The sequence below is a fragment of the Diabrotica undecimpunctata genome, chromosome 6, assembly GCF_040954645.1.
Source record: "Diabrotica undecimpunctata isolate CICGRU chromosome 6, icDiaUnde3, whole genome shotgun sequence".
Lineage (NCBI taxonomy): Eukaryota > Metazoa > Arthropoda > Insecta > Coleoptera > Chrysomelidae > Diabrotica > Diabrotica undecimpunctata.
In genome coordinates this window covers 78,457,377-78,478,260 of record NC_092808.1, presented here as the reverse complement: position 1 = coordinate 78,478,260, position 20,884 = coordinate 78,457,377, and the positions used below count along the sequence as shown (strand labels likewise).

Sequence of the window (20,884 nt, the reverse complement as noted above, 5' to 3'; positions counted from 1 at the left end):
CAACAATACTGTAGTGGCGAAGCTTAATCATCTGTTTTATATGGATGATTTGAAACTAATAACTTCCACTCGAAATCACTTAGATCAAATGCTTTTCAAATGATATCAGTATGCACTTTGGGTTGGTCAAATGTCGTGAACTGAATATAGTCAAGGGAAAGATTCAGTCCGGAGGATTCGATATACAAAATGGCCAAAACATCGAGGCTATGGGCGAAAATGACATGTATGAATATCTAGGAGTAAAGCAAGCGTGGAAAATTGACAATATACAAATGAAAATCGAATTAACATCAGAGTTCATACGAAGAGTAAGTAAAACAGCTACTCCGCTCACATCTTAATAGTAAAAATTTGTTTAAGGCATTAAACACCTTAGTGGACTAAAACGGATATAGAAACTCTTCAGCGAAAAATACGAACATACATACCTCACAAAGGCATAAAAATATCATCCTCAAACTGCAGTAGAAAGAACGACATTACCGCGATATTTAGGAGGACGAGGACTTATTGATATAAGCGAGCAATTAGAAAAACAGAATACTAATTTACGAACTTATTTTCAGGTGCAGGCGGAGACATCTACTCTCCATCGTGTGATTTGTGCAGTAGATGACACAACACCGATCAAACTGAGGGAACAAGAAATGCGCATAAACTGTCTTACTAAGAATGGAAAAATATCGACAATATAGCGTCGAACTATTGGCTGACATCAGAAAAGATGTTCCCAGAAACAAAAGGGTTCATTACTTGCCATTCAGGATCGGGTTATACCAACAAAAAATTACCTGAAATATATCGTCAAAGACCATCAGGTTCAAACTGAATATAAGGAACGGCATGACTCAGTAGGGAAGATTCTCCATCAAAAGATAGCTTTTAAACTGGGACTTCTACAAATAAACCATCTCCCATATTATCAATACGTTCGTGAGAGTATGCTTGAGAATGACAACTACAAGCTATACTGGGATCGCACTGTGCTCACAGACCAAACTGTAGCACATAATAGACCAGATCTCGTGCTAGTTAATAAACTAACAAACAACACCAATCGATGTGGTGATACCTAACATTAATAATCTGCGTGTTAAGTATAACGAAAAGATCGCTAAGTACATAAATCCGGAAATACAAATAAAGAGACAATGGAGAATGAAAAGTACCCAGACGATACCTATTATTCTTTCTACCACTGAAGTCATCCCGAAAAACCTCCTAGAAAACATAAAAAAGCTGGGTCCAAATGAACATCTATATAAGATCATGTAGAAAGCTGTGCTACTTTCGACGTCCAGATCCGTGCGAAAATTTTTGGGAGATACACCGATGTACCAAGTCACCTAGGACTCGATATCATGGAAAGAGTCCCACCAGAGCTTAATCCTTTTGATACTGTAGGTATCTGGGATGAGTGAATTTTTCGCTTAGAGGGAGTGTGAGCCGTATGGCTCAATCTGGATAATAATAATAAGTAAGTAAGTAATAAGTAAGTAATAATAATGAGTTGCATGATAAACTGGTAAGTGAAATGGCACGTGCCGTACAAGAGTTTATTGGGACAAACTCTCTTAGCAGACCACCACTACCAAAAATAAACTCTTGTAAGAAACTAGGTGCGCTGTTACAAATTGTGAACACTGAAGTCCTGCCCAATTACATCGTGGAAGCTCAAACATTGGAATATTTGCATATGCTGATTTACTGTGCAGCAACAGCAATTGCTAATGTTATGGGCATTAAGATCAGAGCAAGACGGGGTACTAATATCGAAAGAAATGATAGCAGAATTGCACCTTGGGGAAAACAGCTACTAGGAAAAATTGAATCATTGCGTAGGGACATTGGACAAATAACGGAATACATCCACGGAATAAGAAGTAGAAAAATCATCAAGAAAGCTGAAGAGATATTGCGGAACACTCTTAGACACTTACAACATGATCCAGAAAATAACACACCGCAACAATGCCTGGACACATTAAAACAAAAACTAATAAGAACAACTTATTATCGACTTAGTCATTTCTAACCAGGCATACACCAAAAAAAGGAACATTTTTACTGCCTTCATTGATTACAAGAAGATTCAAGATTCAAGATTTATTTAACTACGTTTACAAATTTTACATTTGTTTGTAGCAAGTCAATTATATGTATAAGTAAAAAGATAATATATAACATACACAAAATATAATAGGAGATGAAAATACATTAATGCACATAACATAAAATAAAACATAAAATATACAAAATAAGACATATACCAACATAGTGAGTACATCCATGTTCATGTTACTGAATTGAAGTGATCAAAGTATTCACTAACAGAGTAAAAAGCAAATCTCAAAAGGTATCTTTTCAGACTTACTTTAAATTTATTCATCAAAAGTTGTTTTAAATCGTTAGGTAGGACATTGTATATATTATAGTCAATTGAGTTTTTTTGTGATTTACTCAAACGATACTTAACTGTTCTGATGTTATTTGCATCTCTTGTGCTATAGTTATGTAAGTCAGAGTGTTTAATTTCTATATTAACGCTGTATAGCCATAATGTTGGCAAGGGCATTATCTTATATTTAATAAACAACGGTTTGCAAGATTCCAAATAGCTAACTTTTGCAATTATTCTTATTCACACACACACTTACACGCGAAGCGTTCAACCCAACCCCTAGTGACATGTGTATACCACTGCTAGTCAGTGGGATCCACATGTCCGAAGATCAGACCGGTCTCGCTCCAGAAGAGCTAATCATTCTGGATCGGTACCTATCTGACCCCCAGGTTTTTCCACCACCCCTTCACTACGTCTGACATACGCAGCGAAGGCTTATGAACTTTACGTCGGGCTATTTGGGTAATGAAAAGGCCCTCCGTATCGACATTGTTGTGGTTAAGCCACCTGAAATTAAGGGGTAGCTAAAAGCTTTTCTCCCTAGTTACTTTACTGAATTTAATTTGGTATTAGCATTACTTTGGACTTGATGTCCCTAGAATGTGTGTGCCCTGCGCGGAGGGGCATCAGCCTGAGCTGATGTCCCTCCGCACAGGAATGTGTGTGTTCGGTCACTCAGCTGCCGATTTGGCAAAAATTAATTTGTTCTCCTCGCCAGCTGAGCGCCCGACTGGTCTGGCCACCGAGCCCATGCTTGCCGCACATGGCCTCGATGCTCAGAGAGTCGCGTTTTGGTCTCCCAATTAGACCTGCCTTAAGGGCCTGAGCCAAAAGTTGGCTGTACGAAGAGAGCAGAAGGCTCTCTTTGTACTTTTCACGTGTTTATGTGTGCATGTGACGGGGATCAGTGTCACTAGAATTACCGTAACCGAATTACCGAATTATGAATAGCTAGTCTATTCATGGTCACTATAATTTACTCGCGTAGTTAGAAGGTCTTTTAACGGATTTTATTAAACTAAAACTAAAACTTAAAACTAAATATTTTTTTGGTGGTAATTCCTGGTGCCTGGAACTTTAAAATGCCAGTCCCCAGTTGTTACCTTTTTTTTTTTTTTTTTTTTTTTTTCTACTTCTAACCCGCGTTGTGTTTGACTAGTCTGTGCCTATCTCAGTCTTAACGTTTACTTTTATGCTACTGGGACATATCCAGCTAGTTGATGTTTAGGCCGTCTATGCGTCGTCCTGATGTTTGCTTCATAGTCCGTTAGCTCTCGGAGCTTTCTGTTTGGATGATCTCTTATCTCGTTGAAAATGTCATGTGCTTTTTCATTCATTGTGTGGAGAATTCTTTTCTGTTTTGTATCCCTGTATAAGTATCTTAATGGTACGTATTTCGGTACATTTAGTGCATCTCTAATTAGCTGATTTTTGAGCTACTTGTAATTTCTTCCTGTTTGATTTGCATGTATGTCCCCATGCTGCTGATGCGTATGTTAGTGTTGGAAGGATTATGCTGTTTGCTACCCTTATTTTTGTCCAGAAACTTAATTTGCTTTTCTTGCCTATCAGCGAGGCAAGTTGTATCTTAGTTAATTTTGCTTTGTGTACTGATTGATTAACATGTTCAGTGAATGTGAGCTTGTGATCAAGGGTCACTCCTAGGTATTTAGCTTGATTGCTCCATTCTATGTTTTCGTTTGCAAGATTCAGTTCCATATTGGGTATTTGTCTCCGTTTTCTAAACATGACGGCCTGTGTTTTATCCGGGTTTAGTGCTATTTTCCACTTTATACACCATGCATATAATCTGTTCAGAGAGCGTTGTAAATCTCTGGTTGCAAAATTTATGTTTCTATTGCTTGTTGCTAACGCTGTATCGTCTGCGTACAGGCTAAGCAGAGTTTTATGGTTGCTGGGTGTATCAGCGGTATAAATGGTATACAGATACGGAGATAGCACCGCTCCCTGAGGCACACCTGCCTCCAGAGTTCCGACTTCGGATAGGGCAGGCCCTATTCGAACTCTGAATCTCCGGTTTGTCAGGTATGACGCAAGGAGACATGTCATCGCCTCACTGAATCCATTTTGACTCATTTTGTAGAGAAGGCCTTCGTGCCATACTCTGTCGAAAGCTTTACTTACATCTAGAAACGCTGTAGCGGTGTAAATTTTCTCATTAAAACCTTTAGTAATGAACTCTGTAAGCCTAAGTACCTGTAGTTCACAAGAGTGTCTGGATCTAAAGCCGAACTGCGCTTCTGGTATCATTCCAATTGTTTCAGACTCTGTTTGTAGTCTTTTTAAGATTACTCTTTCGGCTATTTTACTTAGGCATGAAAGTAGGCTTATTGGTCTGTAATTTTGTGGAAAGCTCCCGTCTTTTCCAGGTTTTCCAATCATTATCACTTCGGCTTCTTTCCATCTGTCTGGAAAATATCTTAATCGTAATATACCGTTTACTATGTTAGCAATGTACACTATGATCTTGTTTGGTACATTTTTAATTGCCCTGTTAGTGATTTTATCAGGTCCAGCTGCTTTCTTTGGATTTAATAATTTAATTAGATCTTTAATTTCCTCCGGGCTTGTGTGTTCTAGGCCTATTATGCCTTTTCTTCTTCTTATGCGTCTAGCGCTTCTTTCTACTTCCTCCGTGAAGTCTAGATCTTCTGCCGGGTGAAAGTTTTGCATATTGTTTGTTTCGAGTGTCTCTCGCATTACTTCAGCTTTTTCTTGTTCGGTAAATACTCTACCGTTTGGTCCGTGTAGGGGCGGTATAGGTTTTTTATCTTTTCTGAGTATTTTTGATATTTTCCAGAATGCGGATTGATTTGGATTTAATTCTTGGATAAAATTGTCCCAGTGCTCGCTTCTGTGCTCGTTTAGTCTTCTTTTGACTTCTCTGTCTAATTCATTAGCAATTCTTTTGTCTTCCTGATTTCTCGTTCTTTGCGCTCTTCTTCTTTTCCTATTTTTTTCTTTAATGAGGTCTTTTAGCTCATTTGAAATTTCTTTGAATCTGCCTTTTTGCGTTATTTTATTTTCTGTTTTTGTGCTGGCATCGATGGCATTTAGCATTGTTTGCTCTAGTTTTGTGATACTTTCTTCTAGTTCTTCGATGTTATTGATTATTGGAATTGCTCCAATATTTTCGCTTACAACTCTTCTGAAGTTAGGCCAGTTCGTTTTCTTTATTTGGTGGGGCTGTAGTGGGTTTAGTTCCACTGCGCCTAGGGTCATGACGATTACATTATGCGTGGAATCGCCTTCATTTACTGATTGAATTTCATGTTGTTGCCCTATGTTGTGCAGAATTGCTATGTCGATGTGTGACGGAAGTTCTCCATGGAAGCATGTTGGGTCTGTGGGACCCGTTACTACGGTGTTGTTTTTGTTTTCGAGATAGGCACAGAGTCGTCTACCGTTAACGTTCGTGCGTCTGTCGAACCAGTTGGGCGACCTAGCGTTCAGATCGCCGATAATTATCGTCGGTTCGTCGGAATCTAATATTAGATCGAGGTCTTCGTTTAGTACCGGATCGCGTGGTCTAACGTATGCTGAAACTATTTTCAGCGTTTCGTTAGCCATGACGATTCGAACTATTGTCGCTTCCATGGTGACCAGGCCAAGTGGTGTGGGCACTAGATGATGGTCTATTTGCCCTCTTACCATAATGGCCGTGCCACCTGAGCGTGCAGTACGATCTTCTCTATAGATGACATAGCCAGGAATTTTTGTTTTAATTCTCTCGACTAGTTTAGTCTCTTGTAAGGCCATGACATCTATAGCGAGTCTGTTGGTAATCTCGTCTAGAATGTTAATTTTCGAACGAATCCCGCCCGAATTCCACGACCCGATCTTTAGCTCGTCCAACTGTTCTGGCATTATTCAGTTCTACATTTACTCATTGCATCGAGGACTAATGTGATCTTCTCGAACATGCCCGAGAAGTGGTCTGTGAAAGCTCTGAGCTGGTTATTCATGGCAGCGATAAGTTTATCGCTGTCTGTGGAGACAATTGTTTGTGTTACAGGAGCAGCTTTTGGTGGTTCGGCTGCTTTTGTTGCTGCGGCATAGCTTACGCTAGGCCGGGTGGTAGGTGCACTTGGTGCATCTTTGAATTTTGGAGGAGCAGTTATTTTTGTTTTCCTTTTTGGTGCTTTAGAGCACCCCCTGTAACTGGCTGTGTGAGCCTCTCCGCAGTTGGCACATTTGGCTGCGGTTTCTCTGTCCTTCTGACATTCCGATGATCTATGATACTCTCCACATTTCACGCAGCGCGAGGCGCAGTGGCAGGCACTGGATCCATGAAAGAAATTCTGACAGTTGTAGCATTGAAGTACATCCCGTTGTTGTCTGATTTCGTCTTCGATGTGAATTCGTAGATAGCAGAGATTGTTTATTTTCCGTACTTTTTCTGTTTCTTCCTCAGGAACAGTAATTTTGTACAGAGGTAGAAGTTTCTTCCCCTCTCTCAGCGATCTGACTGATTCTATTTTGATTAGGTCGATGCCTTTATCCTCAATTGCTTCTGCAATTGTTTTTAGATCCATGTTTACTTGTAATCCTCGGATTACAAGTCGTTTCGTTTTTGGTGTGTCGATTGGATATGCGATGAAATCGACCGCTGGTTTGTGGGTTTCCAGTATTTTTACCATCTCTAGATAGTGTTCTCTGCTTTTGGTCTGTATTACTACAGATCGCCCAGATTTCGCAAATTTATTGTCAGAAATGATGGCTTTCTCTGCCGCTTTGCGGAGGATGTTCTGACTTTCACCCACTGATTTTAGTATTATTGCCGGTGGTTTTGGCAATTTTTGTTGTTTTTCGGTGGGGGGAACCACTGATTCATTGTTTATATTTTGGCTTGTGCCTGGTTTTGGATCTGTGTTTTCCTTCTGGGCTCTTCTAGATTGACGAGCTTTGATCTCGTCATCCATTATTTTCTCTTGCCGTTTTTCGACAAGAGTTCTCTGTTTTTGTGCTACGCTCACATTTTCTGTGGGCGTGGCTTCGTTGCTGCTTTTAGCAGTGGTTCCCTTTTTCTTGTTCGACTTCTTCGCTACTTCTTGCCATCCTGTCTCACATGGATCGTTTTCAGGCTCCACGATTTTCGGTTTTTCGACCTTATCGTGTTGCCTGGAGATTTTTTCGGGTTTTTCGACCCTTGAATCTTTTTGGCGGTTGCCACTTGCCTCGCGCGTGCGCTTTTCGGATGCCTTTGGCTCCTCCTTCTTCTCGGTAAGTTGCACTATTCGTGCAACTAATTCTTTGTTTTCGCGGTCTTTCGTCCGGATTTCACGTCTTAATTCTGATAGTTGTTCCATCAGTGCCTCTATTTGCCTATTATGGCTCGACTGCATTTCATCCATTTTTTGGATGAGTAGTTGAATGTAGTTGGCAGTATCGTCCTTTTTCTGTTTCTCAGGGCTTTGCCCTGGACTATAGCATGGCCGTTTTGTTGGAGCTTTCCCGTCCTCTCCGCGCCGAGCATTGTAAACATTGGTTGTGTCGAACATTAGACACTTCTTGGCGAATTCCGCGTTGGATTTTTCGTCCGCGTTTGACATCATGGCTGAGTTTGATTTGATTGACTGAAGGTCAATCGCATCGTTACTACTTTCTTCCTCCGAAAATTGGTAAATTATCTCAGCATCCATAACAGATTCCTCTGAAATGGATGGAGATGGAGGGATTGGGATTGAGTCTGGAGTTGTACTTTGATGTACATACTCTGACTCGGTATGGGTTTGGGGGTGGAGTTCTACGACATGAGCTGGAAGCTCGGTGGTTTCAGCAGAAACCGACGACATAATTAAAAGCTGTCTACTTTGAAGATTACTGTTTTTTGTCTCTCCACTCGACACGTGTCGAATGGATGCTGGGTGCCTTCCCAGGACCTCGCACGGTTGTTCACTCCTGTTTCCAGGAGGGTTCCACTTGCAGTTCTCAAACTGTCGGGCAGGGGCCGTTTCTGTCCGACTCTGATGCAAACAACAGAGCCTTACAGTGTCATCCCTGACGGCACCGTACAGTTATCCCGATTTTTCGGTGAATTGCTATTTTTTTATAGCCCTCCGAGAGAGGCCTATAAAATCAACCTCTCTGCGGTTCAAGCTAAGAAAAATCGCATCCACTCTTCGCCTTAATAAAAGTCAAGTGCCTGCGCCACTAACGGTGTCTTACCCACCGTGGAGCTGAAAAGCTCCGTTGACGTCAGGTCAGTTGCTCCTAGTAAAGCACGTCCGCACTGTTCAGCTACTAGAACTGAGATAATTATTCTTATTGTTTTTTTTTGCAATTTAAATATTATTAGAGCATTGCAAGAGTTTCCCCACAGAAAAACACCATAGCTTAAAAATGAATGAAAAAGAGAAAAGTACATTATTTTCAAGGTATCAGCACTTGAAACAAGTTTTTATTGTGTGAGTAAAAATAAGGTACTAGAAAGTTTACCTTTGAGATGGTCAATATGGTTATACCAAGTCAATGTGTTGTCAACTGTTATGCCCAACAATTTGACATTTTTTTTTGAACACTTACATCGAAGGTAAACGAAAAAACTAAATTTTGAGTTTTGTTATCATTTAGTTTAAATTTATTTGCTAAGAACCATGATTGAACATTGGAATTTACATACTCAGACATGGTTTCTAAAACTGAACGATTTTTATCAGAAAATACCAAAGTAGTGTCATCTGCAAATAAAACTGTTTTAAATGGACCGAGGAAATTGGGCAAGTCATTAACATATATTACAAATAATAGAGGGCCCAGTACTAATCCTTGTGGAACTCTAAGCTTTATCTGCTTAAATTCAGAGAGACAATTTCCGTACTTGACTGCTTGGTATCTATCCTTTAGATTCGATGAAATTAGTTCCAAAAGAGTACCTCTTATACCGTAAAAATGCAGCTTTTTTAGCAAACTATTATGAGAAACACAGTCCAAGGGCTTTGAAAGATCACACAGCGTTATGGTAGACTGATTATGCTTCTCAGGGCCATCAACTATGGCACTCATCATATCTAAAAGTGTTGTAGAACGATCCTTTCTAAACCCATATTGTGAACTATTAAAAAAGTTATTTGTTTCGAAGTACGATATAAGTACTTCTTCAGAATTTTTTCGATTATTTTACTGAATATCGAAACGATGGAAATTGGTCTATAATTGTTTACAAGGTCACGATCGCTCTTTTTAAAAATAGGAACAATCTTGGAGTATTTAAATGAAGTTGGGAATATCCCAATCGAAAAAATACTATTAATGAGATGTGTTAAAGGTTTAGTAATTATTTCACCAAAAGATGCGTTTAGCTCATTAGTACCCAAACAATTTGAATTTTTTAATGTTTTTATAACTGTAGATACTTCTTCTTGTTGATTAGTTGGAGACAGAAAAAATGAATTCGATGGAGCAGGAAATTTTTGATAGTTCAAAATTGTATCGTCTGGTGTATTTTAAATAGATTATATAATATTCTCAGCAATTTCAACAAATAAGTTATTGAAAGAGTCACAGGATATGTTGGTTGTTGAATTATGTAAACCATTTGTTTTATTTCGCTCATAGTTAATTACCTTTCAACACCTCTTGGATCTAATCTTTGACGTTAATATCAATTAATCATATGCCAGCTTTTTCGTTCTTTTTAACACAGCATTGTAATGATTTTTATATATTTTATATTTGCTGCAATGGACTGCGTTTTTAGTAGAATCAGCCCATATGCAAATGATTTCTCTTTTTTTTTAAGTTTTTATTGAACCAGTTTACCGGACATCTTCTGTCTTTAATAACCAGTTTTTTTAGTGGAAAATATTGCGATACTTCTTTTTTAAGTTCCATCTTCTATTGAAGGTTGGAAATCATCATGGCTATGCGGACTCTGTTGACTGCCGCTCTAAAAAGTTCTGCACTACTGCATTCAAACCATTCTCTTAAGTTTTTAAGCCAGGATATTCTTCGTCTTCCCACATTTCGCTTGCCTCGGATTTTGCCTTGCATATTAAGTTGTAATAATGCGTATTTTTGTCCTCTCATCACATGTCCTAAGTACTCAAGTTTTCGTCTTTTGATAGTTAATATTATTTCCGCCTCAATTGCTATCATTCTAGTTACTTCCACGTTTGACATTCTTTGAATCCATGATATTTGTAGGATTCTTCTGTAACACCAAAATTCAAAGGCGGCCAACTTATTCAGATGGACTTGTTTTAGTGTTGTTCCAAACCATAAAGAAGAGTAGAGAAGACGTAACATCGAAGCATTCTCAGGCGTAGTTCTAACCTTATATCCCGACAATAAAGAAACTTTTTAAGTTTAAAAAATGATGCACGAGCTATTTCAATGCGTGTCCTAATTTCTTTGGTTTGGTGTACATCTGATGTTATCCATGTTCCTAAGTGTTTATAGTTATTAACACTCTCAATTGTAGTATCTTCAATAGTCAATTGGATATTTGGATTGCGATACTGCAAGATTATAATTATTTATTAGAAACGTTGCTAGGTAATTTACATCAAGATTATCGTTAAAAATGTTCCAGTCTAACACGGATAAAAAGTTTCGCATTTTTAAGATACCCTTCTGCGTAAAGGCTCTAGTGCAAACACATGACTTTTGCTGAATTGATGTTAAGCTTATGCTGATATACAGGCCGCGATGATCAGAGAAACAAGGTTCAAGAACATTTGCCTGAAACTAATCTTCTTCAACATTTGTCATAATATTGTCTATACAAGTGGCAGATGTATCAGTAATCCTAGTATAGTCATGGATTATTTGTTTTATTATAAATGATTATATTATAGAAGTCAGATCACTAGTATTTGCCGTTTTCGCAGTAAAATAATATTAAAATCTCCCAAAATTATTACTTTTAAATTTGGCCTCATAATGGAACCTAATACATTTTCGAAATTTATAAAAAAAAAGACTTAAAATCGTTACATTTACTCCATCTATACACTGCCAATACTGTATTGTATTGTGTTAATATCTTGTAGAAAAATTCAACAAAATTCAGATGTTTGTTCGATATTAAATTTATCACAGTTAATAGCTTCGAATTTTAAAGTATTTTTAACATATATTACAGTACCGCCGTTCTTTTTATTTTTCCTACAGAAACTGCTAGCAAGTAAATATCCATCGATGTTTATGTATCGGAGGTTTGCTTCACTTTGTCAATACTCTGAGAAGCAAACAACATCGAAGGTAAATTCCAACAAAAATAAATCTACCATTTGTACTTTATCTGCTAAACATTGAACATTAACATGGACTTTTCCTATTCACCATACTCACCAGGCTTTTGCTATTAAAAATATGAATGAGTGTTTCAGGACTTCTAAACTTTCTACGTCTCGATATAGATTGTTTCCATTTGTGCGGACTGCTGCATTTCCACTACAGTTTTGTAGTCTCGATATTTTTGATTACAAAAGAGTTTTCTTCTGCTGCAGGCACATCTTTAGCTGTAGTCAAAGTTATAAATTGTCTACTGAATGCGTTCTTTCCAGAAAAATTTTTAATGAATTTGAATCTTCTTACGACAGATCCACTGGGCCATATAGATGGGTTGTATACACTGTGTAGACTTTCTAAAAGGAAGGACACTTTATAAGATGATTGCTTATCAGTTATATTCCATTCCTCACAATCAAAACAGATTTCAGGCGCCGTTTCTACTAAAAAATCCTTCAAATCATTTGAATTCATATCGACACTGACACATAAAACGTGCAAATGCCTTCGTCGAGGGAGTGTATTAAAATTAGAAGAAATCTTGCTACCGAAAATCGGTTTGTTGTATTTATTTATTTTATTTTGTGTCGGGGAATTCCTTTCGGAATCTCCTACCGGTTTTGTATTTGAACCAATATTTTGTTCAGTTGTTTTTTGTTCAGGTTCATTAGCCGACACAATTTTTTGCTCGTTTATTTTATATTTACTTTTTGTAGAACTTGTATTTTTTTTTTATTTTATTTCAAATTACATGTCTCGGCTGCTGTGGCCATTGACACGAGGAACTGTATTACAGAAAACAATAAATTAAGTTACATTGGTTCAATAAATTTCAATACAGATGATATCTAAAAAAAAAGAAAATAAAAAACTAGCGGATGATTACAAAATTGAAATATAGATAGATGATACAATTACAACAGGTGATATAATTTACAGTTTTTAAGGAACTCTATCACATTAGACATATTGTTTTTAGATTTTAAGATATTTCATAAACTTCCGTGGATACCATGTTTAATCCGTGCTGCTGCGTACTGGTTACATTCCACAAGTATATATGGTGTACACTTAGACGGGAGTTGCAATATTGGCAGTTTGGAGGTTCTTCGGGAACCATCAGATATCCGTGGGTTAGCCGGGTGTGCCCAATTCTAAGCCTTCTAATGATGGTCTTCTATTTTCTTTCCGTAGTAACAATTCTGAAACGGCAACGCTGCGGTCAAGCGTATGAAGTGCAATTGGCTTGCTCCTGCATTAAACCCGAAAATCGAGAGGTGCAGAGTGAAATAATTGTGTCAAAGCAGCAATAAGTGTGTGTAAAGTTACAACGCGTATCGCAGTGGGAATAAACCGACAGTAAGTGGCTAATTATTAACAATAATAAGCAAAATCAGTTGTTCCGATACGAACAGTTTCTGTTGTTTAATTTAGCGATAAGAGCAAAGGAACTAATTCGACCTCGGGATTCTGTCCGGTAGAAAAGCGGTGTTGCCGTAATGCAAAAATAGTAAAGAATTTAAAGAGAACATAATTATACAATTTATTGTGAAGAAAACTAACTGTAGCTTAATAGAAGACCGATCGATAAAAGCAAGACTTACGACGGGTTGACCGGGGTCTACTTTTTACGCGATTGGGTAGTTGAACTGAGCCAATATCACTAGCACAATTAGAAAGCAATGAGTAGTGAAGACGAGTACACCACGGATGAGAGCAAAAGAAGGAAAAGCTCACAAACATTTGGTTTTGGAAAGTGCGCAAAAACTAAAAGATCTCCAGACATGAAAGAGGAAAAAGAAGATAACTCAGGAAAAATATTGGATAGGATCCAAGGCTTGCAACGATTTATAGAAGCAGAAATGAAGGAAATAAAACAAGAACAAAAAAAATGTCTAACAGAAATTCAAGAGCTGAAAAAGGAAAACACGCAAATCAGGAAAGAAAATCAAGAGATCAAGAAAGATCTTATACAAGCAATGGACAGAATTGAAAGACTTGAGAACGAGAAAAGAAGAAATAATGTAGTAATTCAGGGACTACCAATAGAAACAAATAACGTAGAAACAGTGAAGAGCAATATGCAAAGATTTATAAGTACGCACCTGAACATTGAGACAGAAATAGAAAGAGCAATTAAAATAGGAGAAAAGATCTGTTTATTAGAACTAAACCTTAGTAACTTAGTAACCAGAAATACACACTTATGAACAATAAAGCCAAACTAAGAAATATTAGAGAACACAAAGTATATATAAATGATGATATGAGCGAACAGCAGAGAATTATTAAAAAAAATTAGAGCTAAAGCTAAGGAAGAAAAGAGTAAAGGGAATACAGTCCAAATGGGGTTTCAAAAACTTATTATAAATGGAGAAGTATGGACGTGGAACAGGGAGATGAAGGCTCTCAGCAAATCCAGGAAAAAATAGCAGACCATCAGCCAAATAGAACTGATCAACATTGAATAACAAACAAGGCGAGAATAAGGTTTAACGATATAATTGAATTGAACAGAAAAGAAAACTGTAACAAAGAAAATTTAATACAAGATCAAGGTGCAAATAGACTACAAACGTACATAAAAATGGCTACGTGGAACGTCAGAAGCCTCAATGGAAAAGAGAAAGAATTAATAGATGAATTTGACAAAGCACAATTAGATTTTTTGGCAATTACGGAAACTAAGAAGAAAGGTCAAGGAATGGATGAATTGGATAAAGAACATGTATTTTTGTACAGTGGAGTCAGTACCGATAGTAAAGCGGCAGAAGGTGTAGGATGCCTAATGAGAGCAAGCTATATGTCATATGTTAAAAATTGGAAATTTATATCACAAAGAAATTTAAAGATAGAGATAACACTAGATAATTCAGAAATAACAACTATATTAGTCACATATAGCCCTAATGATGACGAACCATTGAAAGTTCAAGAAGAATAATGGGAAGAGCTCAATGATGCTATAGAAAATGTGAAAGGTAGAATAGTCATTCTAGGCGATATGAATAGCAGAGTTGGTAAAAGAGACGATGATAACATAGATATTTTGGGTATGCAGGGGGAATATACAAGAAACGATAATGGAAGAAGGATGATAGACTTTTGCATGGAGAATAATTTGATTATCACCAACACATTGTTTGAACACAAGGATATACACAAGTTTACGAGAGAAGTTAGAAGCAGAAATGAAAAATCAATTCTAGATTATGTTCTCATTAATAGAGAATTTAGGAAAGAGGTCACTGATGTCAGAGTTAAAAGAGGACCGGAAATCTATAGTGACCACTATCTGGTAATGGCAAAGATAAGATTACCTCAAAAAACCCCTAAAACCACTAAACAAAACAAAAAATAATAAAGTGAACGAGAATATTAAAAACTATAAACTAAATGACCAAAAAGTCGCGGCCATGTTCAAAAGTAAAATAGAAGAAAAACTAGCCAAATTTAACGAATGCACATAGTACTGACAACTTACAGGAAACTTGGAAACAATTTAAAGAAACCATCGTGACGACAGCAAAAGAAACGTGTGGAATAAACCATGTAAACAGAAATAAGAAGCAAACACGATGGTGGGACGATGAATTAAAAGCCCAAATAAAATATAAAAAACAGAAATGGAAAATATACTTCAACAAGAAAACAGAAAATAGTTACGAAGAATATAAACGACAAAGAAAGGTGGTGAAAGAAATGGTACTGAAGAAGAAGAAGAAAGCCTGGGATGAGTTTGGAATGAAGATGGAGGCAGATAGTCGTGGTAACCAAAAATTGTTTTACACGGCACTAAAGACGCTAAGAAAAGGTAAAGAAACAACGATGAAACAGGTGAAACGGAAAGACGGCACACTGATTATCAGACCAAATGAGATTATGGAAAGATGGATACAATACTTCAGCGAACTCCTAACACCAAGACAACCGAAAGAGGAAACTGTAATGATAGAAGTAGAAGGAGAACATGGACAAGAAAATGATATTCAAATAGAAGAAGTCAAAGAAGCAATTATTAATACAAAGAGAGGTAAATCAGCTGGCCATGACAAAATCACTGCTGAAATGTTAAAGACAATGGGACCGAAAGGAGTTGAATTTTTAACCAAAATTATGAACATGGCTTGGAACCGATGTACAGTCCCCGAAGATTGGAGAATTGGCATAATACTACCAATCTTTAAGAAAAGAGACCCAAGTTCTTGTGAAAATTATAGAGGAATTAATCTACTCAGTATCGTCTCCAAAATATATAAAAGCATCCTAGAAAAGAAATTAAGACACATCGTTGAACCACATCTGGATGAAGTACAAAGTGGGCTTAGGAAGGGACACAGTACGCAAGACCGTATATTTACGTTGAAACAAATAATTGAGAAAGCTAGAATAAAGAACACATAAATATATATGGCATTTCTAGATATTGAGAAAGCATTTGACAGAGTGTCCCAGGAAGCAGTTTGAAAAATTCTGCAAAATAGAAATATTGACCATCAACTAACAGGTGCTATCAAAAGTTTGTATCGAAATAACAAGAGTTATGTGCGTAAGGATAACTTGGAATCAGAGATGTTTGCAATAAACGAGGGTCTAAGACAAGGAGGTGTTATGAGCCCCACACTGTTCATATTGATTATTGACGACATAATTAAGGAAACAAAAGCAAGTATACACAAAGTACATATCGGATATGGTAAACTACGACCGGTTGGTATAGCTGAGTGTGCATTCGCAGATGATCTCATGTTATGCGCTTCCAACGAGAGGGACCTCCAGAAAAATATAGATAGATGGAATAATAAGCTGGCAATTAGAAACATGAAGATTAATGTTAAGAAAACCAAGGTGATGCTAATAGCGAAAACTAACCGAAATGTTAACATAGGAATTAACCAACAACTCATAGAACAGGTAGATGCATTCAAATACCTAGGGGTTACAATAGACAGAGAAGGTACCATGCAAAATGAAATAACAGAAAGAATAAGTAGTGCTTCAGAAGTGTACCATAATCTTAGTAGAGCATTCATAGGTAAACCTGAAATCAGCAGAAGAACCAAAATGACAGTTTATAAGACAGTATTCCGACCAATCTTGATATATGGAAGCGAGAGCTAGGTGGTTTTAACAAAGCAATTAAAAATCAAGATACAAGCCATTGATATGAAATATCTAAGACGAGTCAAAGGAGTAACACGACGAGACAAAATAAGAAATGAAGATGTTAGAGAAGAACTGGGCATAGAATCTGTACTACACGCTATTAAAACACAACAAATAAAATGGTTTGGTCATCTGTGCCGAATGAGCGACAACCGACCCGTTAAGCAAGTCTGGAAGGCTAAAGTGAAAAAGTTTAAAACCAGAGGCAGACCACGGAAAACCTGGGATGACGATGTATTAATACTCAAATTAATTTAAATTGTACTAAATTTAAACCTATTTTTAAAAACTTTATTACAGCTTCACCTCGTAGGGGACCCAGCTTGACTGTTTAGACTTCCTGCACTGAGCACATCAATATTAATTTTATAGTTATACCATTGACTGTGGGTTCAACTGAACTACTTGGATTACACCCCATTTATATACTTTGCTTTCAATTTTGATTTTTAATTTTTAGTATTTCAATTACATAGTCAGATCTCTTCCTTTCTACATTACAGATAGTGCTTGGTAGACCATTTTATTGTAGTCAACTACCCACTGTCTAATATATTGTTTAGTCCTTTTCTTGCATTCTTACTTTACGTCGACTTCAGTTGCTCTCAAACTAACACCTTAATTATTACAGACATGTTTGAGTGTGAGATCTGGATTATTCAATCTACTTAAAAAATATTCTATATAATTTTATATTTCATCAGTGACCTCCTATAGTAGTGTCAGTTGGACTTTTGGTCAATACTTAGTTTCATAGAATTGTAAAAGGTGCAGATCACATATCTATGATTGTGACTGCTCATCCAAGTTGTCATTTGTCACATGTCACCCCAACATTTCCGTTAGATCAGGAGCCATTCTGTCTTCGGCTTCTGCAAGTAATGTAGCCTTTCTTAAATAATTTTAAATTGTTTGTTTGTCCTTTTGTAGTGTAGTGTGATGTACATTTATATGTTTATGACATTTTGTTCTTGCCGGATAGGCCGCAATTGACGAAGTAAGTCTATAAACGTTAATCACATAAAAACTCTTTTTCAACCATAAACTTCGAGTTTTTATCGAAGTTAATCAATTTCTTTGGTTATAAAAAAACGTTTCTTGGCTTATTTCAGATGCCCCTGAAGATGATCTAGGGATCGAAAGTACTTGGACAAGATTAAATTAAACTGTGCTCGATATATGCCTTTTATCTGATCAAAGTTCATTTATTCGAGCATTCAACCTTATATATATATATATATATATATATATATATATATATATATATATATATATATATATATATATATATATAGTAACAATTCTAGGTCCTGAAATGTTTGGTTGGATGGACTTTAGTTGGGTAGTGCACCTATTCCATTGATTTTGCCACATTGAGGTAGATAACTTTTTAAACTTTTTAATTTCAATTATTATATCTTAAAACATTTGGACTTTTTCATCTGTAAGGTCAAAGCGACGTGCTTTATTTGCTGCGTGGTCAGCATTCTCATTTCCTTTAATACCAACATGTGAAGGATTCCATATCATCGAAACCGAAGTGTTTGATTTAGCAAGTGCTGTACATCTTTCGTGGATCTCATTAACTAAAGCATTTGATGTGTAGATTTTTCTAATCGAATTTATGGATGATAATGAATCTGTGCAGATTGCTAAGTTTTTGGTACCCGGCATTGGAACCTCTAGAGCTTTAAGTATAGCGTAGAGTTCTGCTGTGAATATACTGGTCATCTTGGGTAGTCTATACATTGCTAGTCTATTATTTGTGGAAGTAACAGCACATCCGACACTTTCTTCGTCTTTAGATGCATCTGTGAATATTATGTTATCAAACTTGCCTCTATTAATTATGTCGTTAAAAGTTTGTTTCATGAGTATCGTGGAGGTTTCCGTTTTCTTATATCTGCACAAATTTACGTTAAAGTCAGGTAATATTTTTAGCCAAGGTGAAGTATTGGGCTGAATAATGGGGGTGGTAAGATTTAGGTCAATATTTTCTAAGAGTGGCAATAGAAACTGAAGTGATGAATTGGGAGTAGCTCTACTGTGTGCTCCTGTTAATTAAAAATTTTTAATAAGTTGGAAAGATATATTATTTGGGTTTGCAGAAACCTTAGCAAAATAGGAGTTTAGTAGACGTTGTCTTCTAATATTTAGAGGGGGTTCACACGATTCGACATATATGCTTTCTGTATGGCTAGATCTGAAGGCTCCAAGGCATATTCTTAATGTAGTGTTTTGAATTGTATCTAGTGATTTTAAATAAGTTTTAGGGGCAGACATATATAATATCGATCCATAGTCTAACCGGTCTAACTTAGATCTTATTAGGGCTCTGCATAAACTTAATAGGACTTCTTCTTCGGCTCCCCATTGTCGATTGGCTAGTGATTTTAAGATATTTATATTTTTTGAGGCACTGGCTTTAGTTTTTCTATATGTCTCTTCCATGTTAATTTTTTGTCGAAAATTACCCCTAAAAATTAGGGATTTTCAACTACTTGTAGTGGATGCTCTTTTAATTTTATGTGTGTAAGAGTTTGTTTATATTTTTTGCTAAAGTTAATCACTTTAGACTTTTTAGGCGAGAAGCTGAAACCAATTTTGTTAGACCAGTGAGAGATGTTATCAATAGTATTTTGCAAAAGAGTGCTAGTGGAGCTTGTTACTTTACCCGAGCAGTAAATAACTAGATCATCCGCATAGATATTATGTTTGACAGGGGGTTGTACTAAGAAACTAAGGTCGTTAAGAATCAGTAAAAATAAGGTTGTGCTGAGGACTGATCCTTGAGGTACTCCTGTCTCCAGGATATATGAGGGAGACATTTTACCATTTGCAGAGACTTTGAAACTTCTGTTAGTTAAAAAATTCTCAACGAATAGATATATGTTTCCAGATAAATTAGACTCGTTAAGTTTTTCTAGAATTGCCGGCCTTGATGCGGTGTAAAAAGCACTTTCTATATCGAGTGAGACAGTTATAAGGTTGTTTCTATTAGAGAATGCTTCTATGATATCGGATTGAAGAGTGATAAGATTATCCATCGTGCAACGATTTGGACGAAATCCCGATTGAGCGGTATTGATAATATTATGTTTTTCAAGATAAGCGTTTTACCAAAGTAAGCGTTTGTTGACAATTTTTTCCAGGAGTTTGCAAATAAGATGGGTCTAAATGACATAGTTGTATTGGCAGAAGTATCATTTTTCTTGAGTGGAATTGTTATAGCTTGTCGCCACAGTGTTGGAAATTGGTTACCTAGCCATATGTTGTTGTAGAATTCTAGTAACTTTATGAGGGTATCTTCATGTAGATGTTTTAGGAATATCGATGGAATGTCATCCGGCCCTGCAGCACTGTTTTTTAGGGAGTTAACAGCTTCGACTAATTCGTCGATTGTTAGTGGGAGATTGACAGGATGATCATTGGAATTTGGATTCTTATGTACAACACATTTATTTGTTATGTTTGTTGGTCCAGTGCAGTTGTTATCAAGTTTAGTCTTATTTAAATAGTATTTGGCAAGTGTGTTTACAATCTTCTGGTCATCAGTTATGACATTATCTATAATGGCTGGAATTTTGTATGTTGTATATCTACTGAAAAAAGGTTTTTGTATTTTTGATTATAACAAATATACGTTCTTCTGCGATAATCAGAAGGAAAATTCTTGTTTTTAAAATCTTTATTTTACGACTATTAAAAATACAATTATAAAGTAAGGTTGTTTCTTGTCGAGTTGTTGATGTTACTTGTCATAAAAAAATGGGTCGGCACACGACTTCTAGGTCATGGCACCAGCAGCACACGCGCATAGGATTAACACAGCGTCGTTCAAGGTTCAAAAAGAAAGTTTGAATATATGGCGGGACGCAACATAGCCGCCTCCATTAAAAGTCTAGTGGACTTTAAATAATTGGTAGAACACAAAGTTTTGTCACTGGGCGTTGATAACTTCCATTTAAAGTCTTTACGGTAGCAGTTCGAATAACACCATCAACACCAGGGAACACTTCGGAAATACGACCGGTTAACCATTTTTGTGGGGGCAAG

At 36.7% G+C, this 20,884-nt stretch overlaps 1 protein-coding gene across 1 annotated transcript; it reads left to right on the top strand.

The window, feature by feature from the left end:
- Positions 1-14,249: 14,249 nt before the first annotated feature.
- Positions 14,250-14,606, top strand: LOC140444485 (uncharacterized). The gene has a single exon (XM_072536244.1). It carries the CDS (start codon positions 14,250-14,252, stop codon positions 14,604-14,606), a length of 357 nt encoding a protein of 118 aa, XP_072392345.1.
- Positions 14,607-20,884: the final 6,278 nt, after the last annotated feature.